The 19,984-nt window shown below is 51.0% G+C and overlaps 1 protein-coding gene across 3 annotated transcripts in view; it reads right to left on the reverse strand.

Moving 5' to 3' along the window:
• The window catches only part of LOC149368000 (uncharacterized), a 91,563-nt gene that overhangs the window by 15,300 nt on the left and 56,279 nt on the right, over positions 1-19,984 (reverse strand). For 2 of the 3 annotated variants that reach the window (XM_089558169.1, XM_089558151.1), the window contains 2 exons: positions 17,214-17,358; positions 5,883-6,152 (listed from right to left, as the gene is read on the reverse strand). In XM_089558169.1, the coding sequence (XP_089414295.1) occupies positions 5,883-6,152; positions 17,214-17,358 (415 nt within the window). The remainder of the gene's footprint in view (positions 1-5,882; positions 6,153-17,213; positions 17,359-19,984) is intronic. The other variant, XM_089558160.1, reaches the window with a different exon arrangement.

Here is a 19,984-nt window from a genome sequence, read left to right on the forward strand (position 1 = left end):
TCCGGCTCTTCTGAGCTCGAGTTCTTGGGTAACCACATCTCGGCGCTGGGAATTCGTCCATTGCCTTCTCACGTCCAGGCTGTTAAGGACTTCCCAGCACCAACTACCCTACGCAAGCTCCGTGAGTTCCTGGGACTAGTGAATTTTTCACGGCGCTTTATCCCACACTGCGCAGAGCTTCTTCACCCCTTGACTGACCTTCTCCGCACCACCAAGTCCTCATCCTCCGCGATTTCCTGGTATCCCGAAGCTCAGGCCGCTTTCACGGCTGCAAAACAAGCCCTCGCTGATTCAGTCGTCCTCATCCACCCTAGGACTTTTGCCCCCACTCGAATCATGGTGGATGCTTCCATCGTGGCCATATGTGCGGTTCTCCAGCAGAAGATTGACTCCGAGTGGCACCCACTGGGTTTGTTCTCTCGGAAGCTCCAGCCTGCTGAGACTCGCTACAGCGTATTTGGCCGTGAGCTGCTTGCTATCTACTCCACCATCCAGGACTATCGCCACTTCTTGGAGGGCCAGCCTTTTTACGTTCTCACGGACCATAAGCCTCTGGTGTATGTGTTCCGTATGAACTCTTCGAAGAACGTCGCCCGTGAACTTCGTCAGCTGGCCTACATATCGGAGTTCACAACCGATATTCGACATATCAAAGGCACCGACAACGAGGCAGCTGATGTACTTTCACTCATTACCACCATCGGCGTGTCTTCACTTGTTGTGGACTGGCCGTCCCTGGCCCGGGTACAGCTTGAAGACCCTGAGCTGCACGCCCTGCGTGACCACCCCCGAGCCCTCCGTCTGCAGCTCGTGACTCATCCTTTTGTGCCCGGATCGCTCTGGTGCGACATATCATCGGCTCTACCGCGACCGTTCATCCCGGAGGCCTTTCGTCGTGCCATTTTCCATTCCCTTCACGACATCTGCCATCCTAGCATTCGAGCCACGCAGGGCCTCGTTACCCAGCGGTACGTCTGGCCGAACATTAACACTGACGTTCGCCAGTGGGCCCGCTCGTGCCTTGCTTGCCAGTCCGGCAAAGTGACACGCCATACCAAGACTCTCCCTCAGTCTTTCCTGCCGCCTGGATCACGCTTTGACCATATTCATCTTGACCCGGTTGGACCGCTTCCCCCCTCTCAGGGCTACAAGTATATTCTGACGATGGTCGACAGCTTCACCCGTTGGCCCGAAGCCGTGCCCATTCCGGACATTACTGCGGAAACAGTTGCCAGAGCCTTCGTTTCGACGTGGGTTTCCCGCTTCGGCTGCCCCGGCATTGTTACCACGGATCGCGGCCGCCAGTTCGAATGCGCCCTTTTCACTTCGCTCACCCGGCTACTCGCCACTAAACACTGCCGCACCACATCTTACCGTCCCTGTGCCAACGGCACGGTCGAGCGGCTCCATCGCCAGCTCAAGGCTGCCCTTACTGCGCGCCTGGATCGCGAGCACCGGGTAGACCACCTTCCTATGGTGCTGCTAGGTCTACGTGCCGTCCTGCGTCGTGACCTTGGCTGTTCGGCGGCCGAACTCGTCTTCGGTACCTCCCTGCGGCTTCCCGGTGACTTGTTCGTACCTTCGGCTCCCTCGTCCAAACCCCTACAATACCTTCAACGCCTACAGGACTGTCTTCAGCATCTGCGCCCAGTGCCGCCTCGCTCAACTGCCCATCAAGTCTTTGTGCACCCAGACCTTCCTTCCTCGACGCATGTTTTTATCAGGCGAGACGCTGTAAAGGCGCCTCTTACCCCCTCATACGACGGTCCGTACCTCGTCTTCAACAGGACGACAAAGTCAGCGACAATCCTGCTCGGTGGTCGTGAAGAGGTCGTCTCCCTCGATCGACTCAAACCCGCGTACCTCGAGACACGTCCCCAAAAGCTCCCCTCCGATGTTGCCGGCCCACCTGCAGACGTGCTTGCCGCCGTGGCTACTCCATCTCTGCCCCGTCGGCGCGTACATTTCGCCGTTCCGTCTAGGCGGCGGGCCCTATAGCGCCCGGCGACGCTATAACGCGCCGGCGCTGAGATCGGCGTTACAGCGCGCGCTAAAAGCAAATGAAGATGGACAGCGCGTGCTCGGAGCGCACGCCCGACACGGGCAGTTCGGAACTAGAAGCCTGCCACGCTGGTCATCTTGCTCTGGTGCTCCGCTGCGACCCCGCAAATCCTCAACAGTATGAATATTACCTTCGCGTGGCGCCACAACTGCGGGAGGCTACCCACCCTCCAGCACTGGGGTAAGGATTTCGTAATCTAGGTGATCGATCGGTCGTCCAGATTACGGAGCATGGAGCTTGTGATTTGATCTGCACCAGGTGCGGAGTTGGCGCGGAGAATCAAGAGGGCGCTCTGACTTCCGTCTCCGTGATGTCGGTGTCGAGTGTGGGATTTGCTTGTCCTGTGTAGTGGGGTAGAGGTATGGGGGCGCCTGGAGAGGTGTACATGGTTTGAAGTGTGTCTAGGAGGGTGTCGGGATCGTCAATGCGTTCGTGTGTGAGGCGTGTCACGTGGCGTTTTGTTGCTGATTTGGTGTGTGTGCGGTCAATGAGGTATCGGAGGAGTTGCCATGTGCGTTTGCTGGACAGGTTTCCTGCGATGCCGTCACATATCTGTCCCCAGTTGGACCGGCAGAGCTCCTCAGAGTGTTGTTGGATTTGTGTCTGCAGCGCGGCCAGCCGCTTTTTAAGTGCCCTGTTTAGTTTGTTGCCATAAAAGTAATTCTGCCATTTCTCCAGGTCTGCGGAAAGTAACCCAAGTGCAAGGCAGAATAAAGAGGGAGACCAAAAACTAGGGATGAGCGTTAAACAAAGCGACAACAAAAGGGGGGAGGTACGATCAGGCCCTGGAGAAGACGACAGATCTAATGAATTGATGACAGCTTCGATCTCCGCAGCAGTGAACGGTAAATCTTGGACTGTGTTATTGCGACGCTGCGCCATAATGTCACGAACATGAGTATGAAAAGGGAGATCACGGGAAGAATCATCTGTAGCGACGTGAGTACGAAGGAGCAACTGTATGGCTTCAGGAAGCGTTTCAGTATATGTGCCATCAGCGTACGGTAGAGGAGGGATAATGGAAGGAGTGGGGGAATGGAAGGAAGGAATGAGTTTGCCAAAAGCATGTTTATATGGCTTACCAAAGAGATATTTACGCGTAGCTGTGGAGCAGATCTCTTTTATATAACTATCGTGTGTGTTTCTGATGTTAGAGCGATACTTTGCAAGAGCTTTATAACAAATTGAACGGTGAAGAATTCTCAGCTGTGGGTCTGAAACGCGTTGCAAACGGCGACGAAGAGCGCTCACACGGGACCACTCAATGCTCAAATCAGCCGTCCACCAAATGGAACCCTCGGGAAGCTTTGTTTTAACCAAACGCAAGTTTTTCTTGTAAAGTGTCATAAAGGTGGCGTTAAATTAAGAGAGGACATGATCAAGAGCACGTGCAGAATGAAACTGATGATTGTGAAAAGATTTTAACCAAGGCAGTGAAGTTAACTGGGAAATTAAGCGGCTGGAGCTGGCTCTGGTGAGCCGCTTGAACGGCGACAACGGTTGAGAAAGAAAAGAGTATGTAAGAAATCTGCGCTCGGAAAGTGATAACTGAGGAATGACTTCCCAGGAGTAGCCCTTTGCAAGCAAATTAGGTGAAGCGAAACTGATGTCAATCCAACTGAAAGCGTATGGAGTTTCATAAGTTGGTAAAGAGTCCGGATTATTCAGAAGAACCAGGGCATTAGAAGCCGCAAAAGCTTCAACATGAGTTCCTTTAGCATCAGTGATATTGCCTCCCCATAAAATGTTTTTTGCATTAAAATCACCGCATGTGATAATTTAGTCAGTGGGTGAAGTCTGGATACAAGTGGTAAGCACGAGGCGGTACATATACTGCTACAAAAAGGAATTGAGTCGATGTAGAACATAAGATGGAAATAACTTCAGGAGAAATTCAAGTTGAAAAGATATCAAAGGTAGGATTCTGTAGCAATATGATACACCGAGGGTTTTGAGGAGAAAGGATTTTTTAAAATGTGGATTGAATTCCTACAAATTCGTTATGGGTAGTACTATATGGATCTCAGACAGTGGTGATTGTGCCATTATTTTCCAAAATATATTTAACCATCGGGGCAGTCGCACACCAGCTGAGATCCAAACTGACTTGGAGAAAATTGATGTGGTCGGGCGGAGGACGCGGGGTTACTTGAGGAACGCTATGAGCCATAATTAGCGCGGAAACGGATTCTATCCGTACGTTCACGCACGATGATCGGACGGGCGACCGGTGGCCGCGCAAGGGGCGCACTTCCGTTTGGTATCCTCGATTGGGGTTGGGCAGGCCGCCAAGGCATGTGACCCCGCACAACGGGTGCAATACGCCTTTGAAGAGTCATTTTTCATTGTGCAAGCCGTCAAAGCGTGGACATATTGAGAGCAATTAGTGCAGAGCGGCCCATGCAGGTCTTCGCGCACCTCAACCGAAGTCCACCCGAGGGTCACGTGACGTGCCTCGCATAGACATACGAAGGCAGGGTGAGCCACCTCAAGGACGTGGACGAACTGTCCGGATCTTTGAGGAAATGAAAGTCTGACCTTACAGGACGATGGGTCCAGATGAAGATTATGGTTCCGGCGGTTGAGGGTCATAACTAGGTCATGTGGTCACATGTCGGGGTCGACCCCAGCCAGGCGAATGTGCGGGTTTCTCTTTCGGGGGCACGGATCTCGATCGCGGTTGTAGTGGCTTCGATGCGGGTAATGGCGGCCTTGAGGCGGTCCAGGTCTGCAGGGTCACTGGAGGCAACCGTGAGGACACGAGGGGAAGGCCGAAGGGCAACAGCCTCGATTCCCTCGGCCTCGGGATCGATGTTTTCCTTAATCAATGTGGCCACCTCACGGCCGACGTCTGCTGAGGCCGCGAAGGAAGTTGAAAACATCTGATTGGACCGGTGGTTCAGTCGGGAGTTCCCAGCAGATGGAGGCTGTGGCGGGCCAGGGTCGCGTCCAGGGCTGAAATTCCGATGTCCCTTTGAACCGGAACCGGAACCGGAGCACCACGCAGGGCATCTGCGAAAGTCCGGGGGACCAATGCCTCCTGCCTGAGGTCTCGAAGTTCCGCCTAAGCCGCGGTGACCCTAGCAGACATCTCCGCAAGCTGTGCTCTAACGGCGTCCAACTCGCGCTCTCTGGCTTCCAACGAGGTCTGCTGCCTCCTTGAAAAATTGGTCTCCGCGACCGCGCACGCAAAAAAATGCGCCGTTTGGCGGTATAGGTCGCAAGCCAGAGACAGTAAGACTGCGCGAGCTGCAGACCCTATCTTTTTGTCTTTGTCCAAGATCGCTGTCATTATCTGTTCGTGAGCCCGCATAGCATCAGCGTCCGTGCCCAACTCCAAGCGGGCGGGTTGAGGCGACTCCGGAAGCCTTGCTAGATGCGAGGGACCAGGCGACCACCAGACCTGGGAGACTCCAGGCACAGCAGGCGCGTCCGGAATGGTGGGCAATGGCAGGATCCTGAAGCACGCCAGCGTGTAAAGGGATGTCCGTGAGGTGGTCCGAGACCTTGTCCGAGGTAGATCCAGGATTTGCCGCACGCGAAGAAGAGCCGCTCGGGGGTGGCGGGCCATCTGAAGTAACCCTATCGGCCATGGCCAAGCTGGCAGCTGGTAGGCCTAACCAGCCAGCCGCCAGAGACCACAAGCCGTCAAAACTGCGAAAAGAAAACACGGACCTCAAAGGAGGAGGCCACTCGGAGGGTCCCCGAAGTCTCACAGGGCCCCTCAGAGTAACAGGATGTGCCAAGAGGCCGTGAAACTGTAAAAAAGGCAGACCCGCAAGAGCAGCGAAATAAACCACAGCCTCTTCTTCGAACTCACGTCGAATGGTGTCTTTGATGCTCTCGGCGAGCTGCTGGCGGTCGCGCTTGCTGCCATCTTCCGTGAGCACGACGGCTGCCGTAGGCGCCTCGCCCAACTCGTCATGCGGTAGACCAACCACGCACACTTCGGCGATGTCGGCTGCGTGTTCCCGAAGCAGCAGCTCTTCCAGTTCGCCAGGAACCACCTGGTTTGTCATGCACTTGATCATCTGCTTGAGGCGCTCGACGACGTAGAGCCGCCCGTCTTCGTCGTAGTAGCCGGCATCACCTGCAAGACCCGTTCCAGTAAACAGGGTGGAGGAGGGGAGTAGAGGTGCCAATTAATATCGCTTCTTGAGAGTTGAAGGCCTCTTTTTGGTGTGTGACCAAAAATGGGGGTACATAGACGAAGGGGGATGTAGAATGAGGGTGACCGGTACACCATCCCATATCGCTTCGGGGTCCGTATTATAGCCTGAAGCACTTACCGTCGTACAAGAGCTCAAGCCAGCGGCAGGTTGTACTCTTAGGGTGAGGGTTAGGGCAGGGGTTGGCACAAGTGGCTTTTACTCGTGCGTAAAAAAACTGACCACCGCTTCCGAAGTGCTGCGTAATGCGTAAAATAGGCGATACATGTTAAGTTGTCACGTGTATGGTCTGTAGTGCTTTTGTACACATCGCCTGTAGAAGAGTTTTAAGCATGAAATGCTTTTAGCTCCCGTTGTCGGCAGTGTGGTGACGTCACGCCGAGACCGAGAGCCAACATCCGGGCACTGAATTACACTCATCCGGGCACTGAAACAAGAACATCCGGGCACCGTACGAGATTTAACGAGTCTCTCTAAGCCCTCCTACAGGACCGGCATACAAGCGCCGGTAGCTTCGCGCCTAACGGGTGGTTGCGTTCCTCCCTTCCTGTACTGTGCGGTTCGGGTGTCCACCGATATGACAGAGAATTTCTGCGCCATTTTCTTTCCTCAAAAAGCCTTCCGTTCAGAGGGCAAGACATCGTGCCGAACGGGTGGTGGCGTTCCTCCCTTCCTGTACGGTGGTGGTGGTGGTGGTGAAAAACATTTATAATGCAATAAATATTTACAGAGAGGTGATTGGGGTCGGCCCTATTGGCCCTTTCCCCTAACAATACTAGGTGGAGCCCCTATTCCGGGGCCCCATTGGCAAGCAACGCCGCCCGCGTCCGGTGAACCAAGGCCTTTTGGGTCTTTAGGTCCTGACAGTCGAGCAGGGCCGCCTACCAGTCCTCTCTGGTGGGGTTGGGGTTGGGGGGGATGGATGGGTTTGATTGACACGGCCAAACCATGTGGAAGGTGTCAGCCACCTCCCCACAGAACTGGCACGTGCCATCAAAGGATGCGTTGAAATGTTTAAGTACCGCCGGGCACAGTACAGTGTTAGTAAGAATTTTGATGAGGAGGCGCTCGTCAGCGCGATCCAGTCCCTTACAAGGGGCCGGGTAGCGCCGGTGCTCCTCCTTGTAGTAATCGGTGATGTGTTTGAATGTAAGGGCCAGATTGTCTGATTGGGAGTAGGCGCCCAAGGACAGGGAGATAGCCCGGGGAGAGAGTGCGCGGGCAGCCTGATCGGCCTGTTCGTTTCCCTGGAGGCCCTGGTGACCGGGGGCCCAAATCAGGTTGCGTGGAGTTGGATCTTCGCATCGGCAGCTATATTCCAATATGCGCCAGGCAAGCGGGGGAGCCCAGCCCAACTCATAGTTCCGACAGCCCCCTCGCGAGTCGGTGATGATGTGTTTCGACTTGGGAGTAGTGAGAGGAAGAGCAATGGCAATATCCTCCGCGTGTGTTGCGCTGTAGGCTTTGAAAGTGAGCCCGTTGTCTGTGTTTATGTTGTGTACGACTGCGGCCGTGTACCACACCCCGTGGTGTGGGCCGGCAACGTCCACGTAATACACATGTTGTTGGTTACCATAGTATCGCGCCAACGCTTCCGCGCGCGCCTGGCGACGACCGCTATGGTCTTCTCTGGACATGTTACGGGGAAGGGGTCGGACCCGGAGGGCGCGTCTCCAGGGTTCTGGCACTCTCTCCCTTTCCTCAATATGGTAGTCATGTTTGATGTGTAGCCGGTCCAAGAGGCGGCGACCGGACGTGGTCTGTGCAAGACGTGTGTATTGGTTGACTAAGTGGGCTTCTCGAAGCTCCCGAAATGTGTTCACCACGCCCAAGGCCAGAAGTCGCTGGTTGGACGTGGTGACCGGGAGGTCGAGAGCCCGCTTGATGACTTTCCGGTGGATGACCTCCAGTTGGTCATCATCATGTTTGCGCAGGTGCAAGTAAGAGGTTGAGTAGAGGATTCTACTCGTTACGAAAGCATGGGCAAGCCGCAGTGCATCCTTGCTTCGTAATCCGCCCCGCTTGTTGGAGACCCGGCGGACCATGCGGCCCACCTGGTCTCCTACCGTGCGAAGTTTGGCTAGGGTGGTGTCGACTCTGCGTTGGTGGTGTATGAAGAGACCAAGGACACGGATCTTCTTGGACTCCCTGATCGGTCCCGAGGGGAGACTGATGCAAAGCGGAGTTGTGTCCCGAGGGGAAGGACGTATGTGCACAAATTCTGATTTAGATGGGGCGCACTGGAGTCCGCAGTAGGCCGCGTAGTCGTCGACTAGGGTCGCCGCTGCTTGCAGGCAGGATTCCATGTGGCCCAGGTTACCTTGCGTGGCCCAGATTGTAATGTCATCCGCATAAAGAGCGTGATGTATCCCGGGCAAAGAGGACAATTTGGAGGGAAGATGAAGCATTGCCAAATTGAAGAGGAGGGGAGACAGGACCGCGCCTTGAGGTGTTCCCCTCGAGCCGATGGTGTATGGCCCGTGTTCCGCATCTTGTATGCGTATGTAGGCTTGACGGTCTGTAAGAAATTGTTTTATGTAGTTGAATGTTTTGTGGCCACAGTTGGTGTTACTGAGGTGGTCCAGGATTACTTCGTGTTTGACGTTGTCGAATGCGCCTTTAAGATCCAAGGCCAGGACCACCTTGTCGTTGTGGGGACAGTCAACAGGATCTAAGATGTCGTGGTGAAGCTGCAGAAGTATATCCTGTGCAGACTTGTGAGGGCAAAACCGAACATGGTGTCCGCGAAAGTGTGCTGTCTTTCGAGAAAATCGGAGAGTCTGTCGCGCACCATCGTCTCCATCAGCTTGCCGACACAAGACGTGAGGGAGATGGGGCGAAGGTTCTCCACATCAATAGGTTTGCCGGCCTTCGGAATAAAGGTCACGAGAGCCGATTTCCAATCGAGAGGGAGAGGAGTCTCTCCGTCCCAAATGCTATTGATGTATTTGAGTGTACGGTGCGGTTCGTGTCTCCACCGAGAGGACAGAGAATTACTGCGTAATTTTCTTTCCTCAGAAAGCGTTGCGTTCAAAGGGCAAAGCATCGCGCCGAACAGATAGTGGCGTTCCAAGAGCTGCCTGTCAGCGCTACAACACGCTGTCGCGTTCCACTCCTAAAGGCGAAGCTTAAGCGTCATTAATTAGTATTTAATTAGCATTTAGTCATTAATTAGTAATTTGTCACTAATTTGTAATTTGTCATTACTAGTCATCAATTATGTGTGACGTAATCCAGTGGTGACGTCACCAGTATCACATAGGCAAAGTTATGCAAATAACTGAGGAATGAAAAGAACGATTACAGAGATGAAAGGCAAACAGAAACCTAATACAGCTGATGAGTCAGGGCGGAAGAGATTCCCCAGACACTCACCGGAAACGATTGCACCAGTGTACAGTATGTGTGGTGTGGTGTGGTGTGGTGTGGTGTGTTGAAAGATTTTGACTAGTACCATCTACAACCAATGTGTTTATGCCCGTAAACATTTCATGCTTACTCTACTCTCGGTTACGGGAGAGGTAGAGATTTTTGCATATGACGCATATATCACATGGCGTTAAAGTTGTTCTTTTCCTTGCTGGTGGTGCTTCTCAGAGTAGCATGTTGATTAGTCACAAAAACAATAGATATTATTTTATTGCACTCAGACGTCAGTCGTACAACCGCAAAATGAGAGCCACCGTTTCATCTCTTTCCTGCAGCATGTCTCCGTGCTCACTGGATGAATATGAGTGGGTTCTTCTAGCTTACCTTGCCTATGTAGTCACAATATGCATGGTCAAAAAATTATCCGCGTCTGCCATTAAAGCTGCCCTCAAAATTTTCCACCGAAGTCATTGTTCCAACAAGCAACCCATGCTGCGAGTAAAGTGAAAAACAATCCCGTGATAATTTAACTGTTTCGTTTTAAGCTGCTGTACGTTCCTTTTCGCACAGCGCTCTCTCAAGAGCATTGCTTGCCCTCTCACCCTACCAGTGACAAGCTTCACCAGCTAGAGCTCTCACCCTCCTCGGTGCGACTTTCACCCCTACCTGTGTCGGGCCTCCGCATACTTTCTTTTTCTATTTCTTATGCTACCCTTTCGCCGTGCACTCTCCTTGCACTTCATTCGCTATGTCCGGACATAGCAGTCGCTATATCCGGGGGAGCAAACGCTTATAGATATTGGGCCGCATTAGACGCACTGATCCATTATATTTTTTATGACATTCTTCAGCGCAAAAAACGGGCCTCAATAATTCAAATGTTTTTTCGTAAAGTTTTGTTTTTCAAGAGCTCATTTACTTTAATTATTATATGAAATGTATTTGATATATGTATATGAAATTCACTGCTGTATACACAAAGCTTGCACTGTCTTTATTATCGTCCGAAGCTCTTAAACCAATCTTTCCTTTTATTCCTAAATGGAGCCTGAGTAACCTAAATCAACACTTAAGAGAACTTCTTGCTGGGCTAGTTGTAATTCATTGTAAATAAAGGCGCCAATAACCACACACACACAAACAAGACAAGAGAACGGGACAGAGTGCCCCTGGACAGAGGCGCTCTGTCCCGTTCTCTTGTCTTGTGTGTGTGTGTGGTTATTGGCGCCTTTACACTAAATCGACACTACCAGGAGATAAAAACGTGCGAAAGAACATGCTTGTATTTCGTCGCATTTTGGCCTATTGCTGCGAGACAAATTTTGTTGGGTGCTTGTAGTTGCATTTTTGCATTTCGGCTCTTCTGCATGAAGAAAGTTCCAATCTTTTGAGCACAAACTTTTCCATTCCGTACCCATATTTTTGCCTTCTGATTATAAAATCTTTTTGAACCAAGCTAGAAGTGCTGGACAGGCTGCAGACATTCTTCTTTTTTGTCGGAAAACAAAATTTTTTGCGTAGTGTGCGACACTATGTGGCACGAACAACCACCTTCAAAGCATCTCACTGCATTCCGAGGCTCCTAGACTGAAAATACACAAATCGTGTTACTGGAACGGCAATTTCAATTTATTAGAGGGAACGAGTTGAGCTCATCACAATCTACAAACAACAGTGTTCTTCTGCCTTTTTCTGACACATTTCATATTTTCTGGGTCAGTATGGCGGTGTTTTTGGTGGATTTAATAGATCAATCCCCTATCTTGACCAAATTCGCTATTTCACTCTCTACGTCACATTGTTGTATTCTTATTTTTTTTCTGCGGCGTAGACGATGTTTAAATCACTGTTCCAACAACCGGTGCCCTGGAGGAGTAAAATAGAAAGAATTAAGGGCAAGCCACTCTCCCATACTGGCTGCAGCTTTTTAATGCGACAGCATGAGAGTTGACATCGCACCGAACAAGGCGAACTACCACGACGAATTCAACTGACTGGTTGACAGAGGCCACGTGACCTTGTGACGCCATTTCGACATCCCCTGATGGGCCATCCTGATTGGGCGAGAGAGGTGGCGTTACCTTGCTGCGTCATGCGAACCTGCCCACCAACTTCTGAGCCATCTAGTCTTTGGACAGTAACGTAGATATAAAATCGAAATGAAAATAAGAAAAAACTGCCGATGATTACGTTCCTTCCTAATGCGAAATTTGAGCGCAGCTCATCAGTTTCCTGCGCCATTACCACTTTTTCTTTCAACGAACCAACTCGCCCAAACTAGAGTTTTACTTGACCATATTTCTCCTGCAATGGGTCATTTCCTCTTTCGAAGCTTACGCACCGAACCTGCCATTACGTGTCTCAACCTGATTGCCGTCTCAACGTGCCAAGGGCACGTTTACAATTTTGCGAAGGATGACCTCAAGGGCGTCCTCCTCTTGTTTCCGTAGGTGGAGATAAGGTGTCGAATAGAGAATTCGACTGGTTACAAAGGCGTTTGCCAGCCGCAAGGCATCCTTACTTCGTAACCCTCCGCGTTTGTTGGAAACCCGGCGGACCATGCGGCCCACCTGGTCCCCCACCTTACGGAGTTTGGCCAATGTAGTGTCTGGCCGCCTGTGTTTGTGGATGTAGAGTCCGAGTGCCCGTATCTCATCACTTTCGCGTATGGACCACTCTCAAGAGAGAGAGATATTTTAGTTGTGCACTTCTGTGAGGGGCGGAGGTGCACAAATTCCGATTTTTGAGGGGAACATTGAAGACCGCAGCGGCGGGCGTAGCGGTCTACTATCGTCGCCGCTGTTTGCAGGCTGGTGTCAATGTCTCCTGTGCTGCCCTGCGTGGCCCACAGAGTGATGTCATCGGCGTACAGGGCGTGCTGCACGCCGGCGACACCACTCAGCTGGGCCGGCAGGTGCATCATGGCCAGATTGAAGAGCAGCGGGGAAAGTACCGCGCCTTGAGGGGTTCCCCGCGTGCCGAGTAGGTAAGGACCATGGTCTCTATCTTGAATTCGAATGTAGGATTGACGATCTATTAAAAATTGGCATGTATTGGAATGTATTGAGGCCACAGTCGGTGTGACTTAGGTTAGTGAGTATGATCTCATGTGTTACATTGTCAAATGCCCCTTTAAGATCCAAGGCTAGTACTACCCGGTCATTATGGGGGCATTCGAGGGGGTCAAGGACTTCCCGATTGAGTTGCAGGAGGACATCTTGTGGGGATCTGTGCTTCAAACAGCCGGCTTATGGCTCTTGGGGTGGTGAATACTTTCCGGGAACTCCGGGAGGCGCACCTTACAAACCAGTACACGCGCTTGTCGCTAACGGAGTCGGGTCGCCGCCTTCTTGCTCGACTCCATATCCAACACACCCCTCCAATGGAAGACAGGTTTCGCATCCCGGAACTGTGGAGATGTGCCCTCCACGTGCGGCCTCTTCCAGCAAACATGTCACATGAAGACCATAATGGTCGGCGCCTGGCACGAGCGGAAGCGCTGGCCCGATATTATGGCAACAAAACAGGTGTATACTACGTGGACGCCTCCGGCCCTCACCACGGGGGATGGTACACGGCCGCGGTAGTTCACAACAGCAACACAGTTAACGGCCTAACTTTCAGAGCCCGCAGTGCAACACAAGCAGAAGAGGTCGCGATTGCTCTCGCGGCCTCACATTCCAATTCAAAATACATAATCACCGACTCGCGAGGGGCCTGTCGGAACGTCGAACAAGGCTGCACTCCCTTCCTAGCCTATCGAATATACCAAAATTGCATACGGGATACGGACCCCGCACACCGTTACCTCATATGGGCCCCTGCTCATCAGGGGTTGGCAGGAAACGAGGCAGCAGACGGAGCCGCCCGCGCGCTCTCTCACCGGGCTGTTTTCTCCTCCCCGTCCGATCAGGAACCCGATTTTAATCCGGTCTATACATTCAAAGATATTACAACATATTATCAAAATTGTCATCGCCTTTACCCTAGCCCATGTAAAGGCCTGAAGAAGGCGGATGAGCGGCTCCTTCTCCGCCTTCTCACCAATACATTGCTGTGCCCGGCAGCGCTAAAACATTTTGACCCCTCCTTTAGCGGCAGCTGCCCACACTGTAGTGCAGTGTCTTCTGACACTTATCACATGGTGTGGGCCTGCCCCTCCAACCCCGCTATTCCCCCCATCCCCAACCCAACCCGGGAGGACTGGGAGGCGACCCTGCTCGGCTGCCACGACTTACAGGCCCAACAAGCCTTAGTCGGGCGCTCCCGGGCGGCGGCAACCGCCACTGGGGTCCCATACTGGGGACCTCCACCTAGTGTTTGTAAGGATCGGTCCCTTACGGGCTGATCCAAACATACCTCCTGCTCATTCGTAATAAATGTTTTCACCACCCCCACCACCACCAACGTGCCAGTCTCGAGTGGTCTGCTACTGCTTGAAACGGAAAATAGTTCCCTTGGAGGTTCAGTCATTATTCGGTGTTCTGCAGCCATCTTGGGGGCACGTCAGGCGTGTCTGCAAGATACTCAAGTCTGAGTTGGCATCAGTCCTGTTTTGTGTGCCTTCTGTGTCCCCGTTTCTTGCGCCGTTACCAGTTTTTCTTTCATCAGCTGTTTCACCTTTTCTATAGATGTAGGCAAAGAATTCGATCAAGACATGTATGTACAATTACAGACAGCTTGTAATTTTCACACATATTCCTTCTTCAAGAAACACCCAACAAACAGTTCTTGATTGTCGTGAAGGAAGCTGTGTGGACGGAGAAATACATGGATATATGCTCGACTTGCGGCACCAATGACTGGTTCTCAAAGGCGAGGTCTGGGCAAGTATTTCGTGAGGTTGTCACAGCGGTGGGAGCCGTTACGAACGAGAAGAACTGGATGTTCTCGCGCATTAGTGGTAAGAAATTCCCTCTTGTCTTTATATCTACATTGAAATCCACGCCCATCCTGCCACCATGGCAGGTGGCAGCGTTTCTGGGACAACGTTGTCAATGCCAAAGCATGCAGCGCACATCTGCCACTACCGCCACGTAGCTTAAAGCACGATTGAGGTGTCCACTGTTCCAAGAGGGCAGTTATGCGCCTTCCCTCCGGGTCAGGTGTCCACCGAGATGTTTGAGACAGATACTGCGCATTTCTTTTCCTCAAAAACCAATTTACAAATTTTACCCGGTTTCGCAGATGTGGGAGACAGATACTGCGCATTTCCTTTCATGAAAAAAAATACCGAAGACACTTTGGAAATTGTAAAGTGTGCTTGGTGAAAGCCTTGTTGTCAACCCACTGCCGCTTCCCCGAACCGCTTGGCGCCGAACCTCTGGGCCGCTTCGGAGCCATGCGTCTCACTCACTCGACTGCAACGAGACGTCTGGCGAAGGAGCGGCACCGTAGTTGCCACCGCCGACGCGCGCGCGCTCGTTCTACCACTACTGTGTGACGTCACGGTTGCTCTGCACAGCTGCCCCCCCCCCCTCCCACTGGCACGCCGGTTGCTAAGGAGGGGAGGAGGTTGCGCTTTTACTTTCTCCTCTCCAAGCTGCCTCTCCATTGCTTTCGCAGCTCAAAAGGTGTTCACTGCTGGTTACAACGGACAACGGCGACGGCGACGCCGCGAACCGCAGAAACGGGCGCCTAAGAGCTACGTTCTAAAAAAGTGTAATATATACAGATCTCGGCACCGCCACAACAAGCGGGAACCTCCTACTGAACCTATCAGTCCAAATAGGATGGTTGATGGGTCGAAAATTGCCAAGAAACTGATGCAAACGCACACACAATTTGCCAAAAGAAGTTGAAGAAATAAGGATTCCTAGCTGGCGTGTTGTTTGCCTCAAACGTGATAGACGCTGAGCAGTTCATATATGCGCGCAAAATAATTCATTATTGCATTATTTGTATTCAGCGATTTCGGTTTCGGTTTCTGAGCGCCGGGGTGTGTGCGACATCACTATCAGGGCCCCCTGGTCACATGGGCCCCAAAAGCTGTGACGGACGGATTACTTCGTCGTCTGCTTGCGTAGGCATGCTGTGCATAGCAGCGAATTTCAAAACCGTGTGCCATTTAAGCTTGGTCGGTAATGCGATATGCTTTCCAAAGCCGCGGTTTCTGTGTTGTATTTCGCTTTGCCGCGCCGACGCCGAATCTCGGCGGACGTGTGTGTCGGTGGCCCATAGCTGATAGCGCGTTCCTTGGACGATCCCCTGGTATCATTAAGCGACACGATGCCTCACTGCTCGTACTGACCAATACCCGTCTCTGTCTTCCCTGAGCTCCGCCCGTGCAGCCACGCTGCGGGACTGACTGCTCAGTTTCACGTGGTTGCTGATTACGATATCTGCTGCTTGCTTAGCAAGGAGTCCATGTATTCGCTAAATAATGCTTCCAGACAGTTCTGCAGGAATCACTATTTGCCGCACGAGTATGTGACACCCTCACGAATGCGCCCGTGACGACGACTGCATCCCGGCGCTACGTTTGTTTACATACATCTGCACCTGTATAGAAGCGCCAATTGCGCGTTACTTCCGCATGAATTGCAATCTGCGTTCTACATAGGTTAAACAATCTCCTCTCTTTTGCGCTGGTTGTGCGTTTATCTGCTTACGCAGTGCGATAACTCTGTAAAAATCGCCGAGAAATCCGAGCGCGACCATGGGGAATTAACCCTTCAGAGCCAGGTTGCTCACACCGCGTAGGACTAGCGTTTCTGACTCGTTGTAATTGATTTTTCCGATGTTCGTGGTAGTTGAATTTAAATTGACTTATCTTTAATTATGCTGAAATGAAACGATTTAATTTGTTAAGCGACGCCGACGGCTGCTAGCTGCCGCCGCGGGCGCCTGCAGCATTTGTCGACAGGCTGGGTCACATCACCTAGCAGCGCCGCTTCCAGCTCGGTGTATATGCATCTTAACATGCAAGCAATGCTCGATATTAGGTCACTGTTGTGAAAAGTATGCTCGATGACCATTTGTATTCTCTAAAACGTGCGACTCGCTCTCCACAATCGCTGACGTCCTACATACGAACGCGGCGGACTCGCTAGGCCTATTCGTACTGCTGTTGAGTCGAAGGGTGAACATATGAAAGTCGCTCGTTTCGCTTATTCGTAGTACGAAGAAGGTGTATACAGGAGAAACTATAGCCATCGTTCCATCGACGGGAAGGTTTCGCTCGGCCGCCGATACTGTATGGTGCCGGCTGATGCGTCAGCAACGGCGTACTTGCCGATCAGTACACCGACCACCCAGTCAGCGACTCAGCGCCCGGTCAATGTCGCGCGTCCCCATTCATAGTACGTCACATTACTGTGCTGCGATGTCACCACGCTTCTACGTCACAAACTATCGCACAAGCGATGGGTCTTGATTGTAAAAAAGAATATTTTAGGGAATCTTTTAGCTGAATAAAATATATTTTAAGCGTCGGCTCCATTCAATATTTTGCCGTGGATGACACAGGAAGCCCATAACAGGCATTTCGCACTCTCAAAGTTTGTTGTCTCAACTCCTTTCAGATGACTTAATCATCCCCGTAGTTTTTTTCCACGCACCACCTTCAGGAACACAGAAAGCGAATGACCGTTTCGTAGGCAACAGTTGCGTACCTGACTTGCACCAGCCTTCCCTGTCAAAGAGGCTGGCGGTCTCATTGGACCTCTTGTAGTAACCTCGCACCACGGATGGGCTCCTGAAGCAAATCTCCCCTGTTTGATGAGGGCCAAGTTTCTGGCCAGTCGCCACATCTACCACCTGCGAATGCACGAAAAGCAACGCGATTGTTAGCTGACACGCTAGGGTACAGTGTTGCCTAGGCAATATCACTTTTCGAAAGCAGTTTAAGTCCGTCCTCCGCAGTTTAAAGCTGTGAGTAACTGTCTCTAAATCTATCAGATATTAAGCATTCATTATGATTGAGTGTTAATCTTGGATCTAAAGCTGAAGGAATTCAGCGTCTCGAGTTGTCAGCGCGCCTCACGAAGAGAACACGGTTCCCAAAAGAGCTCGGGTGCGCTAGGACTCGGCCGCAAGCTTGCCAGTAAGAAGGAGCATGACGCCACACGCTCAAATTCAGCAGACAATCCTCACCTGACGCCGGTTCATGCGGGCGCTTCACACTCACGTGATTTTCGAATCATGGGCGGAACGAACACTTAGTTAACCGTAAAAATCCGATACTTTAAATTCATTCACGTTACCCCTAAAGGTCCTTCAGAGCAGGGTATTACATAGAGAAGAGGCGGGGATACAATCATATTAACAATATAATGAATATAGTAGACATACAAAATTCATGCGTTTTATGATGTTTGTCACCAAAGGTATTTTCCAAAAACGTAATTTTAAAAATGACTGGCTGACTTCTTTCTAATACTTTGTATACAGACTTTGAAGTACTTAAGAATGCATCTAATTTCAGCCGTGCGCCTGGAGACATTACGCTACCAAGCTGTCCTGAATTGCCGCGTATAATTGCTTCTAAAATATCTGATAAACTAATGAACTTCCCTATCCCTGACAAGGAATGCGGAAATTAATTGTAATGAATAACAATATCATGCAGTCAGCGGCAGCCCATTGTTAGTTATGATTATTAATATTTGCATGCTTGCGATAAGTAATAGCAGCGATGAATTTGGAAGAATTATTTATTTATTTATTTATACATACTGCAGCGCAATTAATATGCGCTATGGCAATATGCGCTATGCCCAATGATTCAAACAGAATGCCTGAAAAACCTCTCATTTGAAGCAAACGCTGCCGTCATGAGCAACTCAGTATGTAAACTACCGCGAATAACTGACTGCAAAGCAGCAAAATCAAATAGGGAAGCTGATCAATGAATATCGTAAAAGCCAAACCATGTTGCGAAAAGGAAGGCAGTGACGTGACAGTTTCCAAGATGTAGAAAGGGACTATATTTATTCCATACAACTCTCATGATAAAGTAATGATGCAATGATGATAGACTGACGAGAGGCAGATGAGGTACCAAGCTTATGAAGAAAGCTAAAAAATGCGTCCGCGTCTAGCGCATGAGAATAAGCGGAGTTCTTTGGGATCGTTGCAGAAAAGATAATCAGGTAAAACCAGCAATTCGGGAAAAGGGGTGTGAGATGCATCGTGTTTCACTTCCGTCACCTGCGTGCTCAACAGGGGTTGTATAAAAAATATGAAGGGGCACTTAAGCTCCACCTTAAGAGTATGACGCAATAGCAAAATGAGTTAATTCCCAAACATGCGGAAGGTCATTCTCTACTTTACAATCATAGATCCCTGGGAGTCCTCGTACCCCACCTGGCGCAGTGGTAAAGCTGTTAAGCGATGCGCCGCCGGTGAATGGATGAATAGGAGCGCCCCCTTTTAAACTTGGTGGTGGCAATTGCCACCATGCGCAGCTTTACTTTCATTATTTTTGTTCAACTGCGTTGATAATTCTCATTAAGATTCGCCATCTTCTTTCACTACCGTTTCCAACACTCGTAACCTTATGTCGCATCTCTGCTTTTCAGCCACCAATCCCCCAATCGGTTTTTGCTAACTTCCACTGCAGATTTATTTATACGACCATTGTTATCTTTAAACCCTAGGGCCTCGGGAAGAGTGACTGTGCCTGCATCGACATCCAGATGGATACCATCACATTTGAGTATGAGGTGTTCAATTGTTTGCACAGATCGTGTGATGCAGACGCCCCCAGCGGTGGGCCTTGTGCGGCCCAGGTTGCTCTACCCTAGCGAGCAGTCATTAAACTTCCACCTGCCACGATGGACAATTTGCTCTCAATCCGGTGGGCAGGTTGTAACGACGCCGCAGGGTCACGTGACTTAGGTGACCCACCTGCCTTCTCCAGGCCCTTTTCTGGGCACCACCTGCCAGAGTCATGCTCGTGATTATTCGCTCAGAGCGCCGACAACGTCGACGCTGAATTTTTGGGTAACTGGGCTTTCAACGCTATTGCATCAATGTGGCATGTCCTATGTTGGGCAACCTGGACGCTGCCTTAATGAACGGCTCCTCGAGCACATTAGAAATTGTCGTTCCCTGCATGGGTAAGGGAATTCGGCTAATTACTGTTTGAAACACGAATGCGAGCCGTCGTTTGAAGAAGCTACAACCCTGGCAAGAGGAAAAGACAAGAAGAAATGTTAATACATCTAGGCTTTCCAAACGATTACTGGCATGGAAGACGACTACCTAAGTTCCCCACCGGTTTCCCTCACCCTGAGAAAGATTGCTAGCTGCATAAAGATAAAAAATTCAGCACACGATCAGAAGGTGGTCAGCTTTTTCATTTTCTAAAATTTCTGGTGTTTTCCTTCAGTCATTTTTGCTATCAGCATATTGCACTTCCGGGTTGCCTTCTTTTCGCCTT

The sequence above is a fragment of the Amblyomma mixtum genome, chromosome 1, assembly GCF_055824585.1.
Source record: "Amblyomma mixtum isolate Tamu chromosome 1, ASM5582458v1, whole genome shotgun sequence".
Taxonomy (NCBI): Eukaryota; Metazoa; Arthropoda; class Arachnida; order Ixodida; family Ixodidae; genus Amblyomma; species Amblyomma mixtum.